Genomic DNA, 22,070 nt, shown 5'->3' with positions numbered 1-22,070 from the left:
TCCTAATCACCACTTTCCTCACCTCTTGCTCTTCCTTTGGCTTAGGCATCATCTCACTTTCAACCAACCAATAAGCTTGTTTCAGTAAGAACAACAACACACAAATCATAGTAAGAACTCAAAGCTTCATTTGGGGGTTCATAGCATAGTAAGAACTCAAAGCATGTTTCAGTAAGAACAACAACACACAAATCATAGTAAGAACTCAAAGCTTCATTTGGGGGTTCATAGCATAGTAAGAACTCAAAGCATGTTTCAGTAAGAACAACAACACACAAATCATAGTAAGAACTCAAAGCTTCATTTGGGGGTTCATAGCATAGTAAGAACTCAAAGCATGTTTCAGTAAGAACAACAACACACATATCAGAAATTACTACATACACCACAAAGCAATACGCAACACACAGAGAAGCTTCATCGCACCTTCATCGCACAATATACAACATTATCAACAAAAGAGATATCAATCAAACGAATAATATCACACACACAAAGAAGCTTCGAGAAGATCCTAGAAGTGTGCCTTCGCCGCAGGAAACGATTCGGAGGCCGTTGGGGGACCACTGAAGTTGGTCCGATGCGCCCGGAGAGGACTTTGAACTCCTTCTTCAAAACAAAGTTGTTTCGCGTGCCCCAGATCCTGACGGTTCCGAAGGCGTCGGCGGAGGCGACCCACTCGCCGTTGGGGGAGAAACGCGCGATGGTGGCCGAATAGGCATGTTCCCCGTAAACAGAGACGTGAAGGGGATTCTGGAGGCTCACAATGACCACAGATCTGGCATTGGTGGCGTCTTTCACGTATCGAATGTCCTTGCGCGTCCAAGCGTGCTGCGAGTCCAACAGCAGGCGGAGCGATTGCAGTTCGGCAGGTGGTGGTGAGGATTCCGGCGAGGGTTCTGGCGGCGGGGATTTAGGCTTGACAGGGTAGGAAACTGGTTGGATGATGATGGGTAGGGAGGGTCTGGCGGGAGGGTTTGAGTTAGAATCGGAAGAAGAGCAGAGAGATTGGTGAGAGGTGAGAGAGAAAGGCAATTGGCGAGGGAATGGCGGCGAACTTGGGAGAGGAGAAGCTTGAGTGTCGCCATGGCTGAATGAAGAGTGTGCGAGAGAGAAAGAGAAAAGCCTTTTCAAATTTTAACCTAAGGGCTGATTATGCAGTGAAGTCTGCAGCCCATTATGCTTCGGTTGGGCCTGCCCGAAGCAGTAACGCCTATTATGCCTCGGTTCTGAGTTGAATCGAGATGATAGCGCTTTGTCAGAAAAAACAAAAGGACTTTTATGCTTCGGTTGTCCTTCTACCAAAGACAGTAACAGATATAGGTACCGGTTTAAAAATAACCGAGGCATATAATCACTCAATATTTACAAAATTGTCACCACGTTTTTATATGCTTCAGTTTCAGTAAAATCGAGACATATATAGCGAGTTAAAAAAGCTCTTTTTTTACTAGTATTTTTTTTAATGTGGTGGTTTCTCAATCAGAACTAAGTATACATTAATATGAAATACTAATATATTTAAAAGGTAATTTTTTTACTAATATAAAGTTTATTAGACAGACATAAATATGAAATGATGGATATTAGCAGTACATTAGTAAGGAGATGACTAAACATGAGAGGATCACGTTATTTATGGCATTGACTATTTTACCTACTACCACTACTATTTAAATTGTAATAACGTAAAGGTTAGTTAAAAATGGTCTCATAAATTGCAGAGATAGAATTGTATAATATAATTAATAAATTTAATAATTAAAAGTGATGAGAATAATTATATATAAGTGTGGTTGAATGGAGAGTCGAAAAATGGAAAAATGGATAGAAATGAAGGATGTTTATTTTTATCACTTCTCTTTCGTTGGAAAGCAAGAACTTTGATTCGTTTATTTTTTATAGTTATTCAAAAATTACATCCAAAAATAATTTTGATGTCTTTTTAAAACATTTATTTTTTCTTCATTTTAGTGTTGTAATTCATTATATTTGTTCATGTATTTTTATAGAAAAAGTATTAAATGTTATTATATATTTTATTTAATAATATAATAATAAGTATGATATAAAAATATTTATTTAAATATAATAAAATTATAACCTATTAAACATGCCATTAGATAAAGATTTTATTAAAAGGATAAAACCTAAATTTCCGCTCTTGTCAAAATTTGAATTTTCAAGCACTATCTCTTGGTCACTAATATATTATATACGAATGGTTTGTTATCCACGTATGTGAGTGTCGCCATGATATTTTATTTTTGTTGTAAGTTGATGTGCTATTAGAAGTATATATGCTCTATATATTTAGAGGCAGGGAAGAAAGAAACATTCTGACATCTACGAGACTTAAATATGGAGAAAAAGAATGCAAGTGTAAGTGGAGAGAAAGAAGATGGAAATGCAACAGATTCGGTTGATATCATATTGAGAGAGATTTTCGCGGCGTTTCTTGAACAGGAAAGAAAAGAAAATCCGGAATTCTTTGCATCACTGGACAACATGGAAGACAGTGAGATTTTGGCGAGCATCAGAAGAAGTCAAGCCAAAAGAGAAGAAGCCATGGCCATCGAAGAACATGGAAATGCAACAGATTCGGTTGATATCATATTGAGAGAGGTTATCGGGGCATTTCTCGAACAGGAAAGAAAAGAGAATCCGCAATTCTTTTTGTCAATGGACAACATGGAAGACAGTGAGATTCTGGCGAGCATCAGAAGAAGTCAAGCCAAAAGAGAAGAAGCCATGGCCATGGAAGATGTCAGCAGCAGTGAAAGTGTTGTCGGTCATAATTCACAAGACCAACCTCATCATGAATGGACATCTAAAGAAGAGAAGTCCAAGAATCGAAAGAATTTGAAGTGAAGTGAAATTTGTGATGCAGAAGATCATGATTTCAATTGTGTTAAGAACACCAAAACATCTTTGTATCTTCTGCATCTATTTTAGAAGGGTCTGAACATTTTCACCCAAGTATCAACTTTCTTTGCTTTCACTGTCATTCAATTTACTGAGTTTTACGCAAATCTATGTTTCCTTATGTTTGATTATAGTGAGTTTTGCTTTCTCTACAATCATGGTTGTTGTGGGATGAAAGTAACATAAACAAGTTGAAACAATGAGGAACATTGTTCTTGAAATGATATGAAGTAGAAATGTATATAACCTTCCGTCATCATTAATGGATTTTGAATCATATAAAACTGAACAGATATTACTTCACTTGTTTCATTATCTTTTGGAGGACAATTTCTGTAGCACTTATTACTGCAGCAAAATTATAATCTTTTACAGGGAAAAAGCTAGTACCAAAACGGTGTCTTTCTCCTTTCTCCTTTGCCATAGTTATACCTAGCTCCAATGAAATCGTGTAGGAGTGCCAGATCAAATGAAATGCATACAGTAGTGTGAAATTTATAGGTACATACATGATTTAAAGATAAATGATTTTGAAAGGTTCAAAGAATTTAAAAGAATGATTTTTTTTCTTTAAAGATACGAGTTTCAACCAAAAAGAGAGAAAGAGACTGTTTTTCCTCCCAATTACATTCAAAAGAACATAAAATGAAATTCAAGTTTTAGCTCTAAAATACCGTAAACGAAAATAAAAAAAAAAAGAAAAAAGGGATAATATTTTCCCTTTAAAATTTGAAAAGAAATATAAAAGATGTTTCAAATTGGTCAAATTGGAGTAGGGCACTTCATGCTTGTATTTTCTGTACATGTCTTCATGTAAATTCTAAACCCTAAAATCTCAACATGTGTTCTATATGTTTCTTTTGACTTTTGACTCCTTTCTTTGGTTGAGTTTGATAACTTTCAATTAGATTTCAGTGTCTTTTTATGATAATAATGAAATAACTTGAAAAGAAATTAAAAAGATGAAGTTGCAAATGTTATGTACGACATCACTTAAAAAATAACATGAAGAATAATTAAAAGTACAAGTCTTTGAAAGTATGCTTACACCCTAAAGTCGTATTTCCAGAACACAATTTATTTATTTATTTAATTTTTTTAAATTTGTTTATTTTCTAAACGAAAATTGTATTTATATGGTAAAAAAAACTCTGAAAATTAAAAGGAGAAAAAGTAGATATTATTTAAAATTTAAAATTCATTTTTTTTAAAATTTCTTATGTTGGTTTAATTCAGTATTGTGTTTTATGCTTTAATATGTTTCCTATCTCTTCTAATTAGGATCACATGATGTCCTTTTTTTTCCTCTTTCCATGCAGTCCCTTGGCATGTATTGTTTAAGCTTTAATGTCTTTAAACCTATTTTGGAGATTATTTTTGTTAAGCAACACTTTTATTGTTATGCTTATTGTAATTGTTTTAGGAATGATGTATTTTCTCTCATTTTTCTTATTCATATTTGTGCTCTCATCAATGTTGTCCGATTTGTAAAATGAGATTTGTATCTACTTATATACTATGAATTGGTCTTATCTTTAATCGATGTAAAACTTCTAACAATATCACCTACAAACCAATTCTTCTAGAATTTAAGAAAGAAAATTATGGACCCTTTTCTCATTTGTGGAGCTCATTCCCAATAAGATGAACCATGATGTTTTCCTTTATCCTTCTCATATTTAAAGTCATCAAAGGAGTACCTAGACACAAACAATCTTAGACAAGAGTTATTCAACTAGGCTCGTCGCATACTGCCAAACATTCTTTTGTGTTGATCATGGGAGATGAAATCACTTCTTGGATTGTCAATTAATTAGTGTTTTTCTCATCGATGCTTGTGAGTTTGGAAAAGAGATCAATATGGACATGCTCTTCCTAAAATATGTTTCAAACATTTTCTAAACATCTACAACCATGTGACGACACATATGATGGTAATATTTCATCGACAAGAGGTCTCTAACCTAAAGGCAAGTGCATAATTGTAGTCAATTGTTTTAAAAATAAGTAAGATTGTCAAATCCACAAAAAAACATAAATAATATTAATAACTACATTAACTATATACAATTAGTCTTAAAAATGAAAAATACAACCTGAAACGAGATTAAATAAGAAGATAATTGGTTATTATAAATTTCACTATCCCACTCACTTATTTCATTAAGGTCATAAATTAAAATTTTTCTCTTCTTCAATTCACCAACCCTTTTCAAGAAAGCTATACTTTAATCTCTTATGGTGGACACTTAGTATATTTTATTGAATTACAAGTCCTTAATTTCTACCGTATAACTTGCACACTTAGTATATTTTATTGGATTACAATTCCTTTCTAACGTATAACTTGCAATAATTTAAAGGTTTTCAAGTTTATCAATTAACTATTCTTCCTTCCAAACAATGATTTATTGATATTGTTAACCTCTACAACTTCAATTAGTTAATGATTAATCAAGCCACAATAAATAAAAGACTAAAAAAACATCAATTAATAAAAGAAATACAAGATTAGGTGTCCTTGCTCTTTTACTATATATTTCCTTGCACCCTCTTTCATTTCTTCTCTTTATATATGACATTTCGAGACAATAGAAAAATATTACACAAGTGACTCACTAAGTTAGGACTTGAGTTTGTTGGATGAGGTCTATATATATTGTTTTCATGCTCTTTACCTAGAAAGCTGACTAGGCGACCCCTTCTTAGATCCACGTATTTAACCGAGTGAGGAGAAAGTTGACTAAAAACAATATAATATATTTTCTTAATTTTAATAAGAATTAATAATTTATACAATTTAAAACTAAAACTAGTATGAAATACTTTTATTCATAATATATTAATATATTTTGTTAGCAATTATTTTTTACGTATAAAACCATAAACTTATAACTATAAAATAAAAATGATATAAAATAATTTATTTTAAAAAATTATTATTTTAAAAAATAATGTTTTATTTTTCAAAATATATTAAAAAACAAATCACATGTCATTATCATAATTATAAAAAATATTAAGCATAAATGCTAATTAAATTTTGACTTTAAAGATATTCTATTTTTTAATCAATATTTTATCACTTTACACTAAATTAATTATATTTAATAATAAATTACAATAGCGGGACTAAGTATTTGTGGAGATTTGAAATATATTTAAGTAATATATTTAAATAATATAATTTTTATTACATATAATTTAAATGTATTATATCTGCAATGCTAAGAATAAAAAAATTATTTTATTTTCTTTAAGAATAAAATTATTCTTTGTGAGGGTTGTTTTATAATCATTATTATAATATCAAAATAAATTATAAGTTTTAACTAAAATATAAGTATCGTAAATAAAAAAATATAAAATCAAAAGTAAGTTATTAGATGATAAAGAAAAAATAATCACTCTCTACCTAATTATCTTATTTTGGTTAAATAATAAACATGTTACCTAAATAATACCTAATATTTTGGTCCCTAACTTGAGGCGTTATGTTCAAAGTCGTTCTATCTTTTTCAAAAGTTCACTATTGTCTCATATTTCGTCAAAAACGATTCAAGTTGGTCCTTTTGGTTTACGAAGTTAAAAACATACGTGTCATGATGTGATAACTGTGACGTGTCCAATTTTTATTACGTGGCAACTGTCACCTATGCAATGTTTATGCGAGAGAGCTTTCATGATTCTACACTTTGACTCATCAATGATGAACAAAGAAGAAACTCTCATTCTAGGCTTTTGCTCTTTGCAAAGAAGACGAAGATAGAGGATGCACGAAGAGGCTTCTTGCACAATGCATGAAGGCACATTGTTTCTATGTTTCTGGCTTGTGCAATTTGCAGGTTGGTGCCCATGAATGTATGTTTATGGTGTGCTACAGGTGTGAATTGGGTTTTTAGGTGTCGTGATTGCAATTTTCTTGTTCATGTTTGTGTTGGAACTTATGGTTTATAGGTTAGGGATTTCGATTCGATTCTTGCTTGATGCTGGTGAAGCACGACGCATGGTGAAGATTTTGTCCTGGTTACTGGCAGCGCAGTTTAGGATTTCATGGTGGCTAGGGATTGGTTGGAATTAGGCGACTGGGGTTTGGTTTCTGGGTTTTCTGTTACTTTTCTCTGCTTCAAATTGTAGGTCTGTGTTGATGGTGGTGACGGCGACATGATGGCATGAGGATTTGGTGGTGCCATGTTTCATTCTACGGCAGCGGCGACAGCTAGGGTTTCACGGTGGCAACATAAGGGTTTTTGTCCTTAGAGAAATTAGGGTTTCACGGTGTTCTCCTTTCCTTTTACATTAACATTGTCACATCAATTGAGTCACAGTTGTCACGTAATAAAAAAATTAGACAGGTCACAACTGTCATATCATTGCACCGTTTTAACATCGTAACATAATGAACTTTTGAAAAAGATAAGACAACTTTAAACACAACGCCCAATACTAGAGATCCAATAATATATTAAGCTAAAAAAAATATCGTTGTCCTATTACCTTTTTATCAGTAAATTTAAAGAGTCTCACAAAATCAAGCATATCATAAATTGAAAATATATTTTAAAGAAAAAAATATCAATTAAATTCAAACAAGATAGAAATATAATTTCCTTTATCTCTAAATTGAAAAAATAAAAAATATATATATATATATATATATATATATATATATATATATATATATATCAATTAAATATACACAAATATTAAATTATTAACTCAAAATATATTGATCATATGAGTATTTAAACTGATATGAGAATATATAAAAGAAATGTTTTATCTTTTTCTTACATATTATATGTATATAAATGGGAGTCAAGAGGGAAAATAAGAGATGCTAAGATAGAAACAAATCTGGTATAATATATAAGTGAAGAATGTAGAGTGAAATTAAAAACCATGAAAGAGAAAAATTTTAAAGATGGGAAGAAGGAAGTTAGCAATGGTGATAATCACCGTTCAACTATGGATATTGCGTTCATGACTTTCTTGCCAAAGAAGAAAATCATTTTCTTTATGAAAGAAATCTCAAAAGAAAAGCGAAACAAGTGCAGAGTAATCGTAAACCATCAAAGAGAATCAAAAGTGTAGAGGGATGTAGCTGGAAAAGAAACGATGATGACCTACAACGATTGAGTTTAACAAAAAGGGTTGATCTTTTCCAATACTATGACAAAGAAGAAGAAACAAATGATAACTCACAAGAGATAATCAAGACTAAGGTAAGGAGAGATACTGTAATAGTTAGCTCTTTACTAAAAACATAATTAGCGGAACACAGGAAAAATATAAAGATGGGATTAAACAAGTCGAAAAGAAGAATAAACGAGCTCAATCAAAGGCATCAAACCACCAAAGGCGTTAGAAAACCCAATGCGTTATGGCATTTTGACTAAGTTATTTCCTTCATTTAATTACTTATGGAATATCTAAATTAATATTTTTATCTGATTATTTGGAATCAAAATTATTGAAAGAATTTGCAACGTTTAAAATTATCTTTTCATAATTAAATTTCAATTAATGGATTTAATAAAAGAACTATATTTTGAATTTCAAATAACTATATTTAGCATCATAAAAATGTTTTATATATGATCACAACTATTTTGATTATATATGATTCCTATATTAGATCATATCTAAAAATAGGCCTCTATAATAGGTCATGGTCGTAGCTCATGTGGGTTGGGGCAAAAAAAGTCCACATAGCCAAAAAAACCCTTTATTAAAAAAACTCCCAGAACTAAAAAGCCTCAAAGAGTGTTTCATCCTGCACCTCCAAAGATTTCATCCTGTACTTCCGATTTTCTAAAATGTCCCTAATTAGTAAATGATTTAAAAGTTTAATTTTTTATTATTGAGGATTTCCGTACACAGTATTAACTCCACCTCCATTTTCCTCCAATCATCAAACATGTATTCCTGATGCACCAGACATCCCTTCACCCTTGCACTCCTACACCCTTGCATCCCTGTATCTCATTTCATCTTTATAAAAAAAAACCTACACCCCTGCACCTTTGCACCTCATTTCATTTTATATTAGTTTAATTTTCTTTTGCATTTTATTTATGAGTTTATAATGTATTATATAATTTAATTAATATAAAATAATTTTATGAATGTATTAAAATTAATAAAACTAATTTTGAATGAAAAAAAATTGAAAATGAAAGAATCAAATATAAAAAATTCGAATTTTTTTATATCTATTTTATTAGTTTTAAATTATTTTTAAAATTATATATGGTTTTGTATAAATATATATATTGTAGTTATATAATTTTTAATTAATATAATGTAATTTATATTAATTTATTACAATTACTAAAAATATTTTCCAAAACTAAGATCAGTTCATCGGATATGCAAATCCCAATGTAAAAAGAATCTGATCTGATATCCCGATTTATATATTTTCAATTACAGTTATATAATATTTCATTTATTACTTGTTTAATTATTTTATTAATTTAAATTTATTTTTAAAATTAAGTAAGATTTTGTATAAGTATACACTGTAGCTGTATAATTTTTAATTGATATAAATTAATTTCTATAAATTTATTAAAATTAGTAAAATTGATTTTGATTAAAAATAAAAAATAAACCGTAACCTATCGGATATGGTAATCCGATTACATACCTATCGGATATGATAATCCGATTATATATATTAATTAATCGTAAAATTCTAGTATTTCAAAAAACAAAAGTAACGAAAAATCTTCTAAACATAATTTTTTTTAAAACAAATTAAAAGTTATTAAAAACAAATAAATTTAATCAATTTAACTAATTCCTTAATATATTATTACAAATAACAAACTATATATTCTATAAAATTAAAGAAATTAAAAATAATTATTAAATATATACAAGGTGAATTCAAAAAATAGTTAATTCAAATCTTCATATAAATAAATAATTAATTCAAATATAACAATTTATTAAAATAAAAATGAAATAAGTATAAATTAAAAAACTAAAACTAAATTTTTTAAATAATTATATGATAACATTTAAAAAATTAAAACAAAAAATTTAAAATTATAATAACAGAATATTTAAAAAAATTAAAACAAAATTTAAAATTATAATAACAGAATATTTAAAAAACTATAACAAATAATTTGAAAAAATTATTAAAACAGAGAATTTAAAATAGTTAAAATTATTTTATTCAAAATAAACAAAATTAATTCAAATGGAGAGGGAGAATGAAGACATTAACAAGAAGAAAAGTAGGAATTAGATTTCAGAAGTATTTTCTAATGTGAGAGACAAATAGACAAATATAAACGTGCCAATAATATCTGCACACTGACATCTTTGACTATTTTTACTTTTTCTAAAAAAATATTAAACCTTCTTAATTAGGGGTAGTTTAGCCATTTTTTAGAAATTTAAAGGTGCAAGATGAAGCACTTGAAGGTGGAGGATGAAACCTTCAGCCCCAAAGCCTTGTGGGTCAGGATCAGTCCATGGGCTTTTTAAAAAAAAAAAAAAAAAAAAAAAAAAAAAAAAAACTAAATATCCAACAATAAATTACATTTTTACTGAGAAAAGAAACACTTATGTTAAGTGTTATAACTTGGCCCCCATTTGAGGGGCTTCTTAAGAGGGAACTTTTTTAAGAATGGATTAGGACTAACCCCAAGGTCATGGATCAAATTGACAGCTCTAATTGTAAGTCATTTTGGGTCACGAAACTCTCCTTGAAGAGCATTTCCTCTGCAAGTATGTCTCTTCAGTTATACCCTATTCCTTCATCTAAACTATATTATGATTATTTTATTAGCTTTATTAGTATCCCACTCCAAAATTTGTCTTCATCTATTAGGTGCTAGAATGACCTTTAATTATCACCTTTCACTACATAATATATATATATATATATATATATATATATATTTAATTTATTTATTTGTTAAACCATTTTTTCAAAATTAAAATTAACAAGTTAAACATATTAATTGCAAAGTTANGTCAATTTGACTTTTCTGAGTCTAACCATAAGTAGAAGTGATGCTAGATTTATGTTTTCAAAATAAAAATTCATTCGATTTTTTAAAGAAATATAATGTTTTGGAGATATATATATATATACATAGAGAGAGAGGGGGGGAGGGAGAAGGAGAGAGAGAGGGAGAGGGAGAGGGAGAGGGAGAAAGGGAGGGAGGGAGAGGGAGAGAGAGAGGGAGAGAGGGAGAGATGGAGAGAGAGAGATAGATAGATAGATAGATATAGAGAGAGAGAGATATACATTACATATAATGATATTTGATGCGACATTCCATAATCTATTTTCTAAGTTTCCTTTAGTAATGTTGGAGAAAAGATCATACACATACTTTTTATATCAAATGTTCTTTGATCTCAAACAGGAAATAATGGATTAGAGTTTCAAAGAATATATTCATTCATACAAAAGTTCAACAAAATATATCTTACAAATAAAGGATTACAATAAAGATTATACGAAGAATTCTTTTTTTTATAGGAGAGCTATGTACAATTGAACCCATATATGCTTTTTATGATGACAAAAGAAATGTTTTATAGTTTCTTGCACAACAAAATGACAAAACAGTTATTTGATTATATATGTGATCGTGCTTGGACTATATAATGTGTATTCATTGATTAGGAATGAATCATTGAGTGAAACACTTTGCACATTGCATATCAGCATGAATTAATCGATTACTATGTTTGCATAATCTGTTAAATTCATCATATATGAGTATATGCTTAACAGAGGCAAAACACCAAGTTTTAACCGATTGGATGATGTGGATAATCAATTAAAACTTGTGGTTATACTTGCACATGTTTACTGAGTGCATTGAAGTGTTATGAATGAAAAAAAAAATCCAAATTTGCTTAAGTAACCGATTACGTTAGTTTCCTAATCTGTTAAAATGTGTTTTATATGAAAACCTTTTTTTCTTGGAAAGCCATAATTATCATAACGGTCTTATTTTTAAATGATGTGGCTTGTATGAATTGTTTAATCGATTGCATGCACTTTTAAACTGTTAAATTTGTGCAAATGTAAAAATGTTAAAGCTGAAAGAAAAGCTTAACCGATTACATTAATTGTTTAATCAATTAAAATTCGTCAATACTGGTAAATCTATAAATACACGCATTGCTCTCTATATTCAACAACTTTATGATTCCTATATTTAATAACTGATTTGTTTGTTGAGATTTTAGTTGCAGGAGCATCTTGAAATTCTTCAAGAATCAAGATTGCTACATTTGGAAGAAATCCTTAAAGATTCTTGCAAGACTGAAGTGTTGTCATAGAGTTGATAATTTCTACACATTGAGGTGTACTTTTGGAGATCAAATTCACATACAATCAAGGTTCATTGCGTCCCTGTTACTGTGGCCAGGAAGAGGACTTGGTGAAGTTTTAGGACTTAGAGTTGGTATTACTATAAGGGTGACAGAAAGTGGTAATCTTTCTGGGTTGCTATAGTTGGTATTGAGTTAGGAAGGAGAGTACATTGAGAAGACTGTTCTCTATATGTCTTGCTTGTAAGAACTCTATCAATATAGTGGAATTCCTTCAATCTAAGATTGATTGGAGGAAGACTGGACGTAAGCAGTGGGCCAAACTAGTATAAACAACTACGTGAATCTCTCTCTCTTTGTTCTTGATTGGTTGCATTCCAAGAAAACTTCAAAGATTTCAAAAAAAATTTTAAAGAACAATTTTTTAAAGGGAAAAGCCAATTCACCCCGTCTTGGTTGAGAATATTGGCTAAACTTTTTTCTACTCATTTGAAGAAGATTGAAGTGAAGTTGTAAGGAAAGAAATCAAAAGATAAAACTACAACAAGGGCTGGAAATACCGACGACCATATTCTGTCGATAACAGACATATTCCGTCGGTAATCATTATTTAGCGACGTGTTGGAAAAAGAATGACTTAGTTTCAACACCAAGAGGGGGGTGAATTGGTGTAAATAAAAAATTAGAGTCTTTTTAAAATCTTTTTCGCAAAGTACAAAAGTTTCTTGAATCTCAAGGAAAAAGATAAATCAGTGCAGTGGAAAATAATTGACTATGCTGAAAATAAAGTCGACTTTGAAAGTAAAGAGATCAAGGATAGAAAATTCAAACACAGTTTTTATACTGGTTCGGCCAAACTACCTACATCTAATGTCCTTCCTGTACCCGAAAGCAAATGCACTATAATGGTCAAGGTTTTTACAACAAGATTTCTATAGAGACCTCCACGTCAAAATATAAAACACCTCTCTAACCCTCTAACCAAAATATAGCCATACAACACCCAAAGAGCAGTAGCAAGATATCCCTTCTCCTACAGTCTTTTTCAACTTTGAACAATCCTCAAAGTTTTCCCAGAACGCAGCACGTCCTCTTCCTGTAATCACAACAAGCAGCCATAATCTTCACAAGATTGAGAGAAGTAGATGATCACGTTTGCAGTACACCTCAATGTGCAGTATGATCAACTCTTTCTTTCAGCATGACAACCATGTGCAGGAACAATCAGTACCGAATAGAGTCGCGCAGCAGAATAAAAGTAAGATAGTGGAAAGCGTGTTCGGTCCCGAATCAAGTTACGATGGTCTGTTTTTATAAAATTAATTTTCTTAAAGAAATTTTATCAGACAGTTGATATGCGTAAAATGTAAAGAGTGTAAGGAGTACAAACGTTAACACAAAATTTTATATACTGGTTCGATTTAAAAGAATATACGTCCAGTTGTTAATCACTATAAAAAGTGATTAACGTTTTCACTAAACACAGTTCAACAAATTACAATGGAGTGAAAGAGAACATAATGATAAAACCTTCCTTCGACGAACGAACCGGAAGGGTGCTTCCTTCGACCAACGAACCGAAAGCGAGCAATATGTACTTTCCTTCGATAAACGAACCGGAACAGTGTAGGGACAATCTTCCTTCGACCAATGAACCAAAAGACAACAGCTTTGCCATTATGTAAAGTAAGGTGTGGGCTAAGTGAAATTCTGCCAGAAAAATGAGCGAATGAAGAATTCTTGTTGTGTAGTGATATTGTAATTGGTGAGATTCTATGATAAGAAATAAAATGAGACAAAGAACTGGATATATGATCAGTAGCACCTGTGTCTAGAATCCATTGGGAANAGATATTACCTTGANCNTGAGAAGAAGTGGAAACATTATGAGAGCTCACTAGATTGGTAGAATGTGGGGCTGTGGGATTAGATTCAGGGAGAAGTGCCAATAGACCATGAATTTGCTCTTGAGAAACTCCCAAAGTTAAGGAATGTGACTGTGCCTGAGAATTATTATAAGGAACTGTTGTAGAAGAATATGTGGTAACATTGTGGACTTTTTTGGATTTGAAATCAGGTGGTAATCCATGTATCAAAAAGCACGTATCAATGGTGTGGTTTGTCCTACCACAGTGAGTGCATTGTCGAGGTGCACTAAACCTTCCCCTGAGGAACGAGCCTGAGAACCTTGATATAAAGATTTTCCCCAGCCATAATCATTGGCAGGAGAGGGTTTACCTCTACCATTCAAGGTAGAAAAAGAAGGTTTAGATTGAGAAACTTGTGCCACCATTACTGGAGGTTGAGAAAGAATTCTTGATTGTAATTGTCGCTCATGTTGAATTATCATCGAAAAAATTTTGGGTAAAGAAGGCAAGGGATCCATGAGAAGGATCTGAGAGTGGACAACAAAGTAATTATCATTCAAGCCTCTAAGAAAACAAAGAACATAATCATTTTCACGATATTCCTTCATTGTCTTAGAAACAACACAACAAGAAGCAGAAGATTGACATTCAGGAATTGGGCGAAAATTGTAAAGTTCATCCTAGAGAATCTTCATTTTAGTGTAATATGCAGTAACACTTACGTCATATTGATGCATTGAATAAAGATCTTGATGCAATTGTGAAATTTGAACAGAATCACCTTGGGATAAACGATCTTTGAGATCCTTCCATGCCGCAACGGCAGAATCAACCCAGATAATACTTGTAGCAATCTCATGAGAAACAGAATGATTGATCCAAGATAAAACCAGATTATTACAATGTTTCCATGAGGGAACCATGGGATCTTTATCAGCTGGGCAAGGAATGGAACCATCAACAAAGCCAAATTTATTTTTCATTTGTAGTGCCATAGACATCGAGCGAGCCCATCCATGATAATTGTGACCTTCAAGAATCGGAGAAACAAACACCAGTGAAGGATTCTCGTTAGGGTGATAGTCGTGTGTTGTATCTTGCAACGATGCGAGAGTAACAGAGTGAATACTCATAGAAGGAGAAGAAAAAAAGGCAGGAAAGCCAAGAACGAATGGTAAAGATGAAGATCTGAGCAAGAACAAAATTGGTTGCGGAAGAACGTGATGAAGAATTCATTTTCTTCTAATACCATGTTATGAGAAAAGAAAGGATGAAATATTGTATTTTTTTATTCAATGATAAGAAGAGAGTATAATTGATATATATAATTGTTTAGAACAATATAAAAATAAAATATAAGTATAAAAGTAGAATATAAATATATAAACATAAATGCACATATATGAAAATAAAATAAATTAAATCCAATAACCCATAAAATTCATGGACAAAAATCAAACCTGCCAAACTTTGTTGTTGGTTTTAAAAATAAATAAGCAAAATATAGGTTAATGCATTACAGTGATCTTAATTAAAATATCACCATACTTTAAAAAAACTATGGAATAAAAATGTAAATTTAATCAGTATTTTTTCAAAACATATAAATAACATAAAATACTATATTAATTTCAAAATACGTATTCAAATTCATCATGTGTACACTCAAATTATTAAAAAAACTTACTCATCATGCTTCTTTTTAGAAAAGTTTTGGGTAATTGATGTGATTATATATAAGCATGTAAAAGGTTTATTAAATAATGTTGAGCAGATATAACTTTAGTTCTATGGCAAGTTAATGGTTTCTGTGTAGCCACTTGTTTTGCAAAGAAAATAAGAATAGTTTATGTTCTAAGTCTACCCTGGTAACAAAGGTTTAGCAATATCAAATTATACAATGAATGTGGCCAAGTTTTAGATCCCTCTTCCCTGCAAATTTTAAGGAACGGTTGAGCTTTTAGAAAATCACGCCCCAACTCCCCACCAAAAAGATTAATCAGAACTGTCCGTAGCCTCTTTTACATGTAAATGATTCTATAGTTTCTTTTATGCTACATATGTAACACATTGGAGGATAAATTAAATTGATATTTCAGATTTTAATTATTTGACGTTATTTTCACATGAATTATGAATGATTAGGTATTTTAGTTATGTAAGGTAATTTCAAGGTAAATGACGTTGTTCTAACTCATTTAAAAATTCAATTGGCATGACCCTTTTGTGACCATTTAAGGTGTTACGGATGTTAGTTACTTACATTAATTTTGTGATGGAAAATTTATGTATAAAGGGGCTGATGAAGAATTTGATGTCATATTGTTAAATGTATACAGTGTAATGTATTTTTCTCTGAATTGGTTTAGTGTTTTGTTCCGTGAACGAACAATGATGTTCAAATTATGTTGAGTAGTTTTGCTTTGAAACCTTGGCCCCATTAGATCCCTTTGACTTGGTTATTGGCAAATGTATGTTTAAGGGAAACTTTATTGCTAGCTTTCCCAATCTTTAGTACTGCATGGTTGTTAACTTTGATCCACCCATCTTGCCCATGTGCTGAGTCCTCTTTGATAAGCAACCATTGAACTCATGTTTCTTATGAGATTATTTCCCTCCATGTAGTAATCCCATATGGTTTATCATGATAGAACTTAATGACATATGATATCTTAAGGAAAAAGAGCATTAGTTATAGATAAACTAATTTCAATTTCTGTTCTTAATTTTCTTGAGTTGTAGAGAAATGCTTCACTAGCATAGTAACATTTACAATGAAATATTAAGCTTGATTTGAGGGAATGGAAAAACTTAGAGAATGAGAAATCTTTCTTACGAGCTGATTTGATCAGAGTGAGTCCACCAGTGGGCTGAGTCAAATACAAGGATATCAACCCCTCTCCAATACCTTGCATTTTCTTCAATCAAATCCAAATGTACAATTCTCTTATTTTCTGAACCTTTCTTCAGTTCTACCAAAAGGGGTGCCCAGAAAAACTCAATCGAAGTCTCAAAATCCTTCAGGTGAAGACTACATGGTCAATAGTTTTCACAAAAGCAAAAGAAAACATGTTATGATAAATATCTCACCATGGCATGGAAAGCCATTGCAGGTCCATCATAAGTCACCCTTTTTCTACCACTAAAACATATGTAACAATGTATTGTATTATCAGTAGTAACAATGATGTTAGTAGTTTAGAGCAGAAAGTAGGAACAATTTCATGTTATTAAGTATGTTGGTAATAGGAGGATGGGGGGATAACAGTGTTGTTGTATGTAATTTGGACAGAAAACTCATCTATACAGGAGTCAAGGGAATTGGAATAGGAAGTTCTATTGTATTCTGTGTACTGTGTGTGATTTAATATCCTGGAGGGCCAAGCACCTTTGGCCTTGTATTGGCATTTTGGTATAGCATATTAACTAAATTACTAAGTTGAGTGATCTCTTTAGCATATTGAACACTATTTATTTCGGCAGCTACGTAATAACATATAAGTACTCCAGATTAAATGCAAACCATAGCTTTAGTTTAATTTGGAAACAAAACATTGAATATAATATATTGTTATGCCAAATTTCATATATAAGGTTGTTTTCTCGTACACAGGACGTTTATATGATCTCTTTTAATTTTTACACAGCCATGTCCATGTTAATTTTACATAGCCACTATTCTTTTAGAAGAGAAAACCAACTTTGCTACATCCTTCATATTTTGTTATCAGTAATTAATGAGATGTTTCTTGCAAAGTCTGACAATAACAGATTTAAGTCATAGGTTGTGTAATCCTTTTCCAAAATCACATCAACTATGAGATTTTGCAACCTTTGATTCAAATCAGTTGTTAGTTTCCTGAGTTGCATCAGAACTTAAATTAACCAATTGTAGTAGTAGTTTCCCGAATCCTCCAGCTGCATTGAGCAAAAGGCTAACAGTTCTAAGTGTCAGCACTAAAATGAGACACATCTGTGCATGCATCCATCCATGCATGAAACAATCAGCTATGATGGAGTCTCCTTCAAACACGTCACAAATCCCAACTCGATGGACATATTTCCGAAATTAAAAGCCTCCTTCTGGATCAGTTACTGTGAGAATTAATTATACCACCTTCACTATTATTGAAAATTATTATTTACTATAACTATTATTAAATTCTTAAAATGTTAAATGAAGAGTATTTCATCCGGTGAGCTATTTGAGTTATAATAAATATTAAATTAAATTTAAATAGTTAAAAACTTGTGGTAATTAGATATATCACCCTATCCCACTGAACAAAAGTCAAGCTCAGCCAGTTCTTTTCCATAACTTGCACAACAAAAGTTGACAGAGCAATGGCTTCGCCTCTGAATGAGAGAACTGAACCAGAATGGAAGCAAGCATGGGCAGGGAACACTTTGTTATCTGCTCCTCCTCTGCCACTGTTAGCCATAGTTGGAATAGTGGTGTTATTGCTGTGGATATCATCACAGTTGAACAACAACTACTTAGTCATGCAGATAGCCACGACCAACTTGAACTTCTTCCTCTTGATTTTACCTCTTGCACTGACCCTCGTTGCCCAAGGAACACGCTTCGTGCCTCCTGCACCAAGTGTGAGGCCTTTGCATGATGGAGATGTGGAGTCAGAGTCAGAGTCATCAATGCCATGGGGATGGGTTATCTCTGTTCTGGTGCTGTTGGTTTTGATATCCTACCGACTTCACCCTATCTTGGTTGTTGGAATAGTGTTTTTATATGTGTATTTCTTGTCAGCATAAGGCGGTTTTTCTGGCTACTTCATAGAGTGGTGTTTTAGTCTGCATGCACATGTTTAGCAACCCGTGTTGTTTGTTTCATTACATCTTCTGTTTGTCTCCTTTTTATGTGTATACAGGATATGTTTTATTCCTCTTAGATTATATTAATTATGAAATGGATTGTATATTAGTCAATATTTGTAGTCCTTTATCACGTCTTCCCCAAGAAAAAAATGGTTATCTAAATACACAAATCAATTTCAAACAGGTTTATAGAACAGCTGAACTGTTACACCCTATTGAGACACAGATTATGTCAAATTTGTATATCATAATAAGCCGAGATAGGCTATGTAGCAGAATATGTCACCTCTCATCAGAGGCTTGCTTCAAGAAAGCTTCTTTGAAGCAGGAAGAAAACAATTTTGGAGTCTCATGAGATGTGAAAATTAGAACTTTCTTTATCTTTCAGCTTGTTTTTGCAGGAGACGACGATGATAACGAGGAAGAGAGACATGATAAGGAATTTGTAAATTAATTACTCAATTTTAAAATGAAATTTTTTATTATCCGGACCTTCTTCATTCAGGCTTTCAGTCCCTCATACCTCCATAGCTGAAGCTCAAATGAACAAAGGAAAACATAGATAGACAAACGGGTGAGAATCAGAAAACTGGACCCAAACTCAGAAAAGAGTATGGTGCAGAACAAATACTAATCTTGATAAAAGTAGTCATATATCAACACTTAGACATCAACAAACTGTGAAAATTGAAGCTCAAGGATCATAATCTACTAAAAAAGTGAAAATCGTACACTAATCCAAATTCCAAACTAGAGCACTTCATAAGATCGGGAGGATTAAAATATTTAACATGCTTTTTGAAGAATTATGATTTATAAACAAAACTTTCTAATCTGAGAGCAGATAAGATTTCCATTACATCGTTATAGAGAATTTCTTAACTGCAGAAAATCCATTTTTCATTCTTTGTAGTGAACTTCTTAAGGCAGAAAATTCATCCATTTCCTCTCGGGTCCGGATTTGAAAGAACACTTTTCTCCAGGAAATACTTTAGTGAAGACATGTTATCATTCATTATTTTATAAGTCAACAACCATGGATACCGAAGAAAGAAAACACCTAACGAAGTTACTTGTCAACGCATTTTGTAAATTTTAAGAGACACGAACAATAATAGGTGTCAGGCATACTTCATATTTAGCCGAAATACATCTAGAGAAAAGTTGCTTAGTTTCCGACTTAACGAGTGCAACTTTTTTGACAGAAGTCAACTGTGCTACATTGAATGTGATCAGCTAAGCACTACACAAAGAGAACACGTACAGATACAAACCCAAATGCAACCTCCTTCGATCTCCATCCAAGGTTTAATGTGACTTAATGCGAATGTCTAGTTTCAGTTGTAGAGGGCCAAAAAACCCAGAGGGAATCAAAAGGAACGCGTTTGAAGGAGGATCAGCATATTGACCTTGAATGATCTTGGTAAAAGATTGCAGTATTAGAGTGCTTCCTCGAAACCTAGCCAAAACTTCATACTGAAACTCTCCCGCGGACTTGGGGCCGATGCAACTAATGCGGACTTTATGTCCCAGCTGCTCATGGTTATTGTGAACAATAAACAGATTACCATCATTTTTCTCCTGAAGAACAATTGTTTTCTGGTCAGCACTGAAGATGACTGTGAAAAATTTATCATATGTAAACAGTGTTCCAGAGTCTACATGTCTGTGGCTGAAGTGGAGGAATAACTCCTTGGACGAGGCAACAAAATCACAACCACTATGTGGGCATAGACATGGCAGATAGATGCATTCCTTCTCATGGTCGTTTTTCTTGCTGTAACAAAACGTTTCTGTGCAGCCATAATTTGCATTCGGACATGACATTTTAATAGAGTCCAACACCTTCTCAATAGCCCGACAACGGTTATACCCAATGGGCATCAAACACATGGGACACTTGTTCTTGAGTCTGACACAACAATTAGAGCAAGCAATGTGTCCATTCTCACACTGAATTTTCATTTAATCACAAAGAAAATTATCAAATTGGCCTTTTCATCACACAAAAACAGACAGCAAACAAAAGGAACCAAATAGAGCTAGGAAAATAACATAGCCAGTCAAGATTATTGCTATAAATTTTCTGGGACTTCTTCTGCTACATTACCCTAATCTATCTTTTAGTCCCTCAGTTTCTCAATTCCTTTTAGTACTGAACAACATGTATAATCACGAGTGAGTAAACAACTAATCACTACCCAAATGTTGGACCTTTAATCCAAGATCAACAAATTTCAATATTTCAAGAAAATTATCCATAACCCTAAAACGCTAAGAGTTCCAACTAAATATCTCAGCCTCTGCAACAATCCTTCCACACCACCTTAGTCAATCCCGAATCAGTTTCCCAAACAGACAGTACGAAAAAAAAAGAATACCCACGTACAATCACCAAAAGAAAAACAAAAAAAAAATGTAAAATTGACAGAGCAAAAGCCAAGGTCAGAGAAAAGAAAAAGAGGGGCGTGAAGGAAAATTAACCTGGAAGACAGGAGCACTCAAGGGTTCATAGCAAATGCAGCAATCGAGGACATCAGGGTCTGAAACGAAGATTGGAATGGACCTAACTCTGGTGGCATTGCTTGCAGACCCATTTGGGGCACGTGGGGGTGGAGGAGGAAGATGATCTTCACGCTCTTGAAGTTCAATTGAACGGTCAACAATTTCAAAGCTTCGTCGCGTGTTTGGTTCTTCTTCTTCGTCCTCCTCTTCCCTTCGTCGCTTCTGGTTGCGGTTGCTGGGTCCTTCTCCGTCATCATACCCACCAACTGAAATTTTCACCATTTCTTTCTCTCTCTCCCTCTCTCTCACTGATTCTGCTTCTGCAAATTCTTAAAATCTTTCTTATACGGAAATTGTTGTCGTTCGAGCACGGATTCCCTGCGGCAGAGAACTTCAGGCACCTATGCACGAACCAATTGAGGCTATGCGATGAAGATCAAACGGTTTGTGTTTTATTCAACATTTATTCATTTAATATATAATCTTTGTGAACTTCATGAAACATAGGAATTACTGAGTAGGAATCATTTTCCTCACCATTATTGTACAAAACAATTGTACTCTTATTCATTGAAATTATTAAAAGCATGCATTCTTTTTTTTTTTTTTTAGAAAAACCTATACGAT

The 22,070-nt window shown here is 32.3% G+C and overlaps 1 protein-coding gene across 2 annotated transcripts; it reads right to left on the bottom strand.

The window, feature by feature from the left end:
- Positions 1–19,928: 19,928 nt before the first annotated feature.
- Positions 19,929–21,868, bottom strand: LOC106752788 (E3 ubiquitin-protein ligase SINA-like 10). Of its 2 annotated transcripts, XM_014634556.2 has the most exons (3): positions 21,423–21,868; positions 20,601–20,891; positions 19,929–20,519 (listed from the first exon to the last, which is right to left on the bottom strand). In XM_014634556.2, exons 1-3 carry the CDS (start codon positions 21,723–21,725, stop codon positions 20,247–20,249), a joined length of 867 nt encoding a protein of 288 aa, XP_014490042.1. In that variant the 5' UTR covers positions 21,726–21,868; the 3' UTR covers positions 19,929–20,246. The 2 variants fall into 2 exon arrangements, with proteins under 2 accessions (XP_014490042.1, XP_014490041.1); XM_014634555.2 differs by having other exon boundaries at positions 19,929–20,891; positions 21,423–21,867.
- Positions 21,869–22,070: the final 202 nt, after the last annotated feature.

Source organism: Vigna radiata, unplaced genomic scaffold (assembly GCF_000741045.1).
Source record: "Vigna radiata var. radiata cultivar VC1973A unplaced genomic scaffold, Vradiata_ver6 scaffold_48, whole genome shotgun sequence".
Lineage (NCBI taxonomy): Eukaryota > Viridiplantae > Streptophyta > Magnoliopsida > Fabales > Fabaceae > Vigna > Vigna radiata.
This window is presented reverse-complemented; position numbering and strand designations above follow the sequence as displayed.